General features: G+C 33.2%; 1 protein-coding gene across 23 annotated transcripts in view; it reads left to right on the top strand.

Annotated features, from left to right (window-relative positions):
* Positions 1-2,000: 2,000 nt before the first annotated feature.
* LOC140156010 (uncharacterized) overlaps positions 2,001-8,107 on the top strand; it is a 72,062-nt gene continuing 65,955 nt past the window's right edge. For all 23 annotated transcript variants that reach the window (XM_072179092.1, XM_072179091.1, XM_072179087.1 and 20 more), the window contains exon 1: positions 2,001-2,351. In XM_072179092.1, coding sequence (XP_072035193.1) covers positions 2,150-2,351 — 202 coding nt within the window. In that variant the 5' untranslated portion in view covers positions 2,001-2,149. The remainder of the gene's footprint in view (positions 2,352-8,107) is intronic.

The raw sequence follows: 8,107 nt of genomic DNA, 5'->3' as shown, positions 1-8,107 counted from the left end.
AAAAACACCTGTTTTTGTGTGTGATCAGTAGAATGAGTCTTTAAAAAGTAAACACTGTATTTAAATCTAATCTAAACATTTTTCTTGTAACCCCTTTTTCATTCATTTTGTAGATTAAAAGAAAACACGAACTCGGTCGTAAAGACTTAATGGTAAAATATGATGCACAAACCTCAATATAATTTACAGTTTTTTCATTTTCCTTTCGCAAAGAAAAGCTTCCCAAAAACAATACACGTCATAATTTTGTCATTGACTTTCAAGGCTTCCACGCCTGCACACCTATTGAAGTAACATCCATGACGCATCGACTATAGCGATACGCTACGCTGCGTCCATTTGGCCCTGTTTGGGTTACCTATGCACTGTTTTGTTCTTTTTAACTGTAAATAATAAGTTGTTGGTTAATTGAACTGTGAATTATTGATGAGGTTATGTAGTGCGAGTTTTGTTAGTGATTCCTACGAGTAGAGGATAAATACGGCATCGAAACGGTTTACATTAAATACGTTAATTATAATTTTTCATACTCTTCATGAAGGTGCTGACAAGGTCAACAACGTAGGGATGGCGGTTCAGATCGATTTCTCCAAAGTGTTTGATATGATTGATCAAACCATCCTCATCAAAAAAACAAACATATCCGCTCCAGATCTGTCGTCTTAAGTGGGACATGACCCAAGTAGGACATGGCCCAAGTGGGACATGGCCCAAGTGGGACATGGCCCTAGTGGGACATGGATCTAGTGGGACATGGACCTGGTGGGAATGCTAAATGGGATATGGCCAAGTGGGACATGGACTAAGTGGAACATATGGCCCAAGTGGGACATGGACTAATTGAGAATGGACTAACTGGATCTGGACCAAGTGAGACTTGGACCAAATGGGTGTGAACTAAGTGGGATTGGACCAAGTGGGGATGGCCCGTCCTAGATTCAATATGTTGGTTACAATGGAACACATTACGAGTACAAAGCTCTTTATGGAACTCTTCCGCAGGGCACACAACTTGGTCCTCGGGCCTTCAGGTAATCATAAATGATGATGCTCAGAATATGTGACAATATCAATTTTTGGAAGTACGTGGACAGTGTACTTCGGTTATATTTATAAATGCGCTTTTATAAATACTCACGTACGTGACTCATGGGCACGACATACCAAGAACAGCAAGCGTGACCAAAAACAGCATAGCAACTCTGTAGATAAATATCGTCAAATGTATTTATTAATTGAATTGCAAAATTATTACACATTTTGCAATTCCGAATTTGTAATATGTTATCAGAAACAACATTTTGAAAGTATTTGACGACGGGAAATATATTCAATGACGGACACGTTTACAATATAATCACAAAGTTGAACAAAATAGACAATTTTGCTGCACATTCCGCATTTGTATTCAAATGTATTGGAAGACCACCCGCTATGTAGAAGGTCACTTCGAGACTTACTATCTACAAGCTGTTATGGCAGCGCGGAGGTGGTCACGTACATATTTATAAAAGCGCATTTATAAATATAACCGAAGTACACTGGTGGATGACTTTCTTAATACTGTTCATACCATCAGCCTAGCAAGCTTTTAAGAATAGACGGAAGCTAACAAGCTAAGCAAATTTATTTTTAATAAATGTACTATATATTAATACTGAAGGATGTTTATTGGAAATATTTTGGTGATTTATAATTTTAATCATTTAATTAGCACAACAATGGCATATACGCGAGGCTGCAACACATTCATATAAACTTTAAAGTTGGTATACTTTACTATATTCAAATAAATATAAAATCGTTCAAGATTGTAATGTTTATAACAGACAAAAGACACATCGGTCTAATTTCAACCAAAGTTGTCTGTGTAAAATATAGATCGAATATATTATACTGACTTGTTAGATTATTAACTCGCTAATTTTATACTCACCAACATAAAAATGTACAAATGAATGAACCTGAACAACACATGTGAAAATCAGTTGGGTATAAGAAATGACTGTGCACTGAACACCGCACTGCTAACAACCACCGCCATGTCGTGAATATACACTACGGAATATTTTGAAGCCGGAAGTTTTGACAATTTTAAGTCATAATTTTGTATTTTGTAAATAGTAAAGCTTATATTTCAATTTTTATAATGGGAACTCTTCAAAGACTTGGATTAATACTGTCGTGGATTTTTATGTGTACTGTTTTAACAAGAGCGCAATCGGAAGAAGAAACAATTTGTCAAACTTACTTAACAGTAGGCGGAATAACATCACCTGCAACTGGGAATTCACCATTTTCCATATTGGCCACTGCTAGCGAGTACACTCCAAACGGGAACCCAATATCAGGTAAGTCTGAAACTTCCTTTAAACCTTTAAAATAAAAAATTACATCATTTGAACGCTTCAGTTTTACAGGTATTAATTCAAATTGGCACATTTTTAAATATAAGTTTATACAAAAAGTAGAATTGTTTAACATATAAGCCTGTTGCTATTTGTCAAGAAACTCTTCCAAAAAAAGATTAAAAGCCCCAAGAATTAGTAAATCGTTTGTCATTTTCAATCTCCAAACATTGTAAAACGCATTTTCACGTATATAGCATTAATACCAGACATAACAGGTGCCATGACGTGTTGAATACAAAGCCCTTACACGAGAGAAACGCCCCATGCATGTACTGACATCGGAACAATTATTATTGATATTTTAACGGAAATTGAAACAGAAAACTTACAAGGCACGAGTATTATTATATTTATGTATGTGTGAAAATTATGATATAATCTTGATTGAATTGTGTTGCATATCGTGTTAATTTTGTTTTGTATTAACATTCAATGATAGAAATGAAATTAATGAAAATATAAACCTGTATACTCCACCACATCTAAAGCAAAATCTAGTTTTCGTTCCCAAATAAAATATATATTTAGTTAAAATAAAATAACAAACAACAACAACAACTAAAATGATTACCTTAAAAGACGTGTACTATATTATTGCTATTAAATCGTGGTAAGAAGAATGTCCTTATTTTTGGCCTTCACATATATATAGGATAGTTTGTCTATATAAATTGGTCTCTTATTCTGAATAGCTTGACCTTACGTTAAGGACACTTTCCATACAAATTAATAAGCCCTGCGGTCAAAAAAGAATTGGAAGGGGTTTTCCAAAGGTAATACGGATAATACGCTTGACCCTAAGATGTGAATTTGTGATGGTACCTTTATTGGTACTTTAGCTGTGGATTTATATTGCAAGTTGAAGACATTTTGAAATGTTTAGCTGATTTTCATGAAACATTGAATGTTAAAAGTAAGAAGTACGAATTGTCGAGTCACTTTGGTAGAAGGGAAAGGGAATGTTCAAATAGAATTATGATATGTACCACATCAACCATAATATACATGTTTCTGTAATTGTTACCATTTGTGCATATTAGTGTACATTTATGAGAATTTTTCATGGTTTATGCACATGTTTCCATGTTCTCCATTAAGCAAACACAGAGTTGTATACAATAATTTACAATGCCTTGTTGCCATTGCAGCGCATTGTAGCAGCTGCAGGACTTAGATGAGCATCGGTTTTCAGTGAGCAATTATCACGGTGACATATTTTTATTGTTTTCATTAAACCTTTTTACCAAATACCTACGATTGTAAGCAAAGCAGTAATCGTTCAGTAATTCTAAAACGAATGTTCCAAAATGAATGTTCACTAATTGAGACAATATTATAGCACTAAAACAATTATTCTGAAAATACATGAACTGAAGCTTTTCACAGCAAATCTGAAAGCATGATGGAATGCTGGAAAGGGTTGGATATATCCATGGATATACCAATTAATTAAATAAGTTTGTTTAAACATATCCCCGGTCGAAAGCGATGAGCTATAGCTTTGATTATCAACATTATCAATGTAAACGAAATATATTCCTCATTGACGAATGTGACGGAATTCGTACATCATATTGTATCGGGCCAACTGCAACTATGAAACATAGCGACGACGCTGTATTATATATACAAAAAAGTGGAAAAATATCACTTAATAATTTTTCGGAGAGTGACGAAATTCAGTCATGTACCCAGCAAACACAAAAACGTTTTAAGTAAGTTATATTTTGGCTTTTGGTTTAGGTAAAAACGTTTTAATAACATTAAAATGTCGGGTTATATAAAGGCCATGATAACATTTTAAAACGTTTTGTATGAAAACACACTACAACAATATTTTTTAATGTTTTCAAAAAATGTTATTGTAAACTATTTTTGCAAACATTTTTGCCAAATATTTTGTCAATATTTAAATAACATTATGTTAAAATATTTAAACCCAGCAAACACAGAAATGTTCTTAAAATGTTTTTTCAAAACATTTTAATAACATTTAAATGTCGGGTTATATAAAGGTCATGAAAACGTTTTTAAAACGTTATTGCAAATATTTTGGGCAAACATTTTTCGCAACATATTTTTTCAACCCCAAAATAACATCCTGTTTAGAATGTTTTGTATCAGGTGTTCAAGAATGTTTTTGGAATGTTATTAAAACGTTTTATAGCCTTTATATAACCCGACATTTAAACGTTTTCTGTAAAACATTTTTGTTTGCTGAGCAGTAGATTATCAAAAATGTTTTTTAAGGTTATGAAAACGTTTTATACTCTTAATATACCCTTTATATAACCCGACATTTAACATGTTTAAACGTTTTCTGACAACCTTTTATAACCTTTTGCGAATGACGTCGAAAACGTTTTGTGTTTGCTGGGTAGCCTGTTTTTATCAGAAAAGTATACTTGAAAGTGTGAATTTGATCTCATCATCAAGTAAAGCTCGCTATGAAACACAACATGCTTCGGATGAACCTTTTGACCAATAATATGAAATTATATGAACTCATATGTTTTTTTTAGGCTAGTCATTCTAAGTAAACAATCTGAACAATTTTGGATATATTCTTCTCATTATTAGGTAACAGAAAAAGTACAGTTTGTCCTGTCTCAGATTTACAGTTCGTGAGTTAAGGAATAAAAGCAAAATATTCCGATTTTGTTAAAATTGGTCTGAAAATTGTTCCGCTTGGAAAAACTAAAACAAAAGATTAGTGTGGCATATCTTGGGTGTTTCGTCACCTGGGTAACAGAACAAAAACGTCAAAGCCCATTAAATCATGTTAACCTTGTGATGTTACTTACACTAGGTAACAAAACACCTGAGAACTATTCTTTGTTAAAAATGTTGTTCCAAATGGAACAATTTCAGTCCACTTTTATCAAATTCTGATACTTTTATATCCCATAGAGCTGAAAATTTGACATTTGGTCTGTATGCCTATTACTCAAGAACTGTATATCTGAGACAGGTCAAACTATATCTTTTCTGTATCCCAATAATGAGAGGAATACATTAATGTGATTTTACCCAGATTCGACTATTTTTCAACTTGATCCATGCATAAGCGGCCATTTTTGTATGATACAAATATTTCCATTTTCAAATTCAAAATTATTAGCTGCATTCTATCATGGCTGCTAAGCAATGAAAATAATGCAAATGATGACCTTAAATAATTTGGTCTTTCACGATGAGTCACACACCAACAATAGTGTGACACTTACAACCTGTTCATATATAATGAATACCCAAAAGAGGTTTTCTCACAATAATTGGAGAGCCTAGACTATGTCATATTCGCTGCTAATACTAGTGCGAAATATGACCAAGACCGAGGTACACTATTTGGTCTTTATATATGACAATCCAATATGACGGATATCCCATCTAGCGTTGACCATGAGGAGTAATCCCAGTTTAACCGCTTATATACGTCTAGACCTCTTCTTTCATTAATATCCATTATATTTATAAGTCTAATCAACTGTCAATTAGGACAAAAACATGTTCCTTTCCTGTAGCAGGTCAAAAAAGTCAAATGCGAAATGCGTTTTTTTAATCCATGTCTTAAAATGACAAAAATATCTTTTTTGCTGCACATTGGAATGGGAATTTACAATGGGTCTCTCCGACACACACAAAAAAATCATATTCAAGAATATTTATGATCCCCTTTCAACCAGCAGATTAAAAAAGTATTAAAAAAAATGTGTGATGTTTTCTCCAGTAGTTTTTCACTACGCTCGTTAATTGTGTAATGTGTAAATGTTTACTCCAGTAGTGTTTTATATTATTTTTTGCGATTTTCCCGGTTTTTTGGTGTGTTTTTTTCTTTGAAAATCGAAAAAAAATCTAATGCGCAAAATAAGCCGTCAAAAACGTAATGCGCGCGCTACAGGAAACAAACTTTTTTTTAAAACTTATATTAAGTAATGTGGATGGTTGGTACATTTCGAGATGATTTGAACAGTTCAAGATAATCTTAGTCAGATCAAAATAATTTTGGGCAGGTCGAGAAAATCTTAGTCAGGTCAAGAAAATTTTGGGCAGGTCAAGAAAATCTTACTCAGGTCAAGAAATCTTGGTTAGGTCAAGATAGTCTTAGTCAGGTCAAGATAATATTGGACAGTTAAACTAATTTTGAACAGGAGAAATACATGTTTGGATTTAGAAACACTGGTATTTCAACAAACTTTTAAAAATGGACCAAAGTGCAACATTCATATTTTGATTTGGATGGAACGATATTCTACTCCATCAGCGCAAAACCTAATATATTATTCAAGTTTATGTATATTATCATATTTAAATGAATATGATAAACAATACGGATGAAAAATTTACACCAGAAACACCTCTATTGAAAAATGCAACTAACCTGTTCACCATACCTCAACAAGACACCGATTATTTCTTGTAATGGTATGTTTCTCCCCTTTTAATGATCTAATACGTAAGTGTCACTTGTCAGTATAAGATTCTATGCAAAATATCAAGGTTCATATTAATTTTGTCAAACTATTTGTGATAAGTAAATAATATTGCCAAATTTCTAAACCAATATAACGTTGAATCGGTTACGATTGCAGGATATTAGCAACCAAAGGGTTATAGTTTGCTGAAGTCAGCAATTTTTAGTCAAACGTTGGTGTAAAGAAAACTCCGAGTGACACGTCTTCTAGTCTTTGATTGTTAACCCCAAATACGACTCGGTCAACCATATCACATCGTGTAAAAAAGAAATATTCACAAAGAAATATTCACAAAATAATAAAAATCAATTTAAAAGGCCAATGATAACTTTTAAGTGCACTATTATTATTGGGGTATAAAAATATAATAATAAAATATAATAATAATGACAACCATGTCATGATTGGCGCAACCAGAAGGCGCTAACCAAACGGCGAAACCTTCATAGGGCGGCAAAATCTGAATGGAAGACGAAAAGATTAAATAAATCAAGTACATTTAAAATCTAGTATTACTGCTACCATTTTTTATAATGTATTTTGAAATACTTTATTTCCCAGGTATTTAAACCTCTTTCGACGGTCAAAATTCCAGAAGCAACCAATAAGACAATAATATTACGTTTAAGGTATTGTTGGTCGAAGCAGCCAAAATACGTACGTAGGCCTAACCAGCAACGAGTTTAAGCTAAGACTAGCTAACCACAAGCAATCTTTCAAAAACGAAAAGCACAAACACCAGACAGAACTCTCCAAACACATCTGGAAGCTAAAGGACAATAATGTTAATTTCACTATCGAATGGAAAATATTGAAGTATGCCAATGCATACTCAAATGTGAGCAAACGATGCAACTTATGCATCATGGAGAAATACTTCATCATACGCCACCCCAAAATGGCATCTTTGAATAAAAAAACTGAACTAATTAGCGCATGCCGACATGCGGCAAACTTCAAACTGAAAAATCTCGCGTAAAAATCTCGCGTAGACACAACCTATACTCGCGCGAGAGTTAAATGCGCGCGCGAGAGAGTTAAATGCGCACGCTAATTCCGCAATTACGCACAGGAAAGATACACTTCATCTTGTTTTGTTTTGTTTTCATTACATTTGACTATCCCTGATGAGAGGAGACAGCAGTCTTCTTGAAACAAGTTTGTAGGATATGAATAAAATTTAATGAACTGATCCATCTGTATATTTATTTATTTATTTAT

This window comes from Amphiura filiformis, chromosome 6 (genome assembly GCF_039555335.1).
Source record: "Amphiura filiformis chromosome 6, Afil_fr2py, whole genome shotgun sequence".
Taxonomy (NCBI): Eukaryota; Metazoa; Echinodermata; class Ophiuroidea; order Amphilepidida; family Amphiuridae; genus Amphiura; species Amphiura filiformis.
Note: the sequence above shows the minus strand (reverse complement) of the source record. Positions and strands in the feature narration are given on the sequence as shown.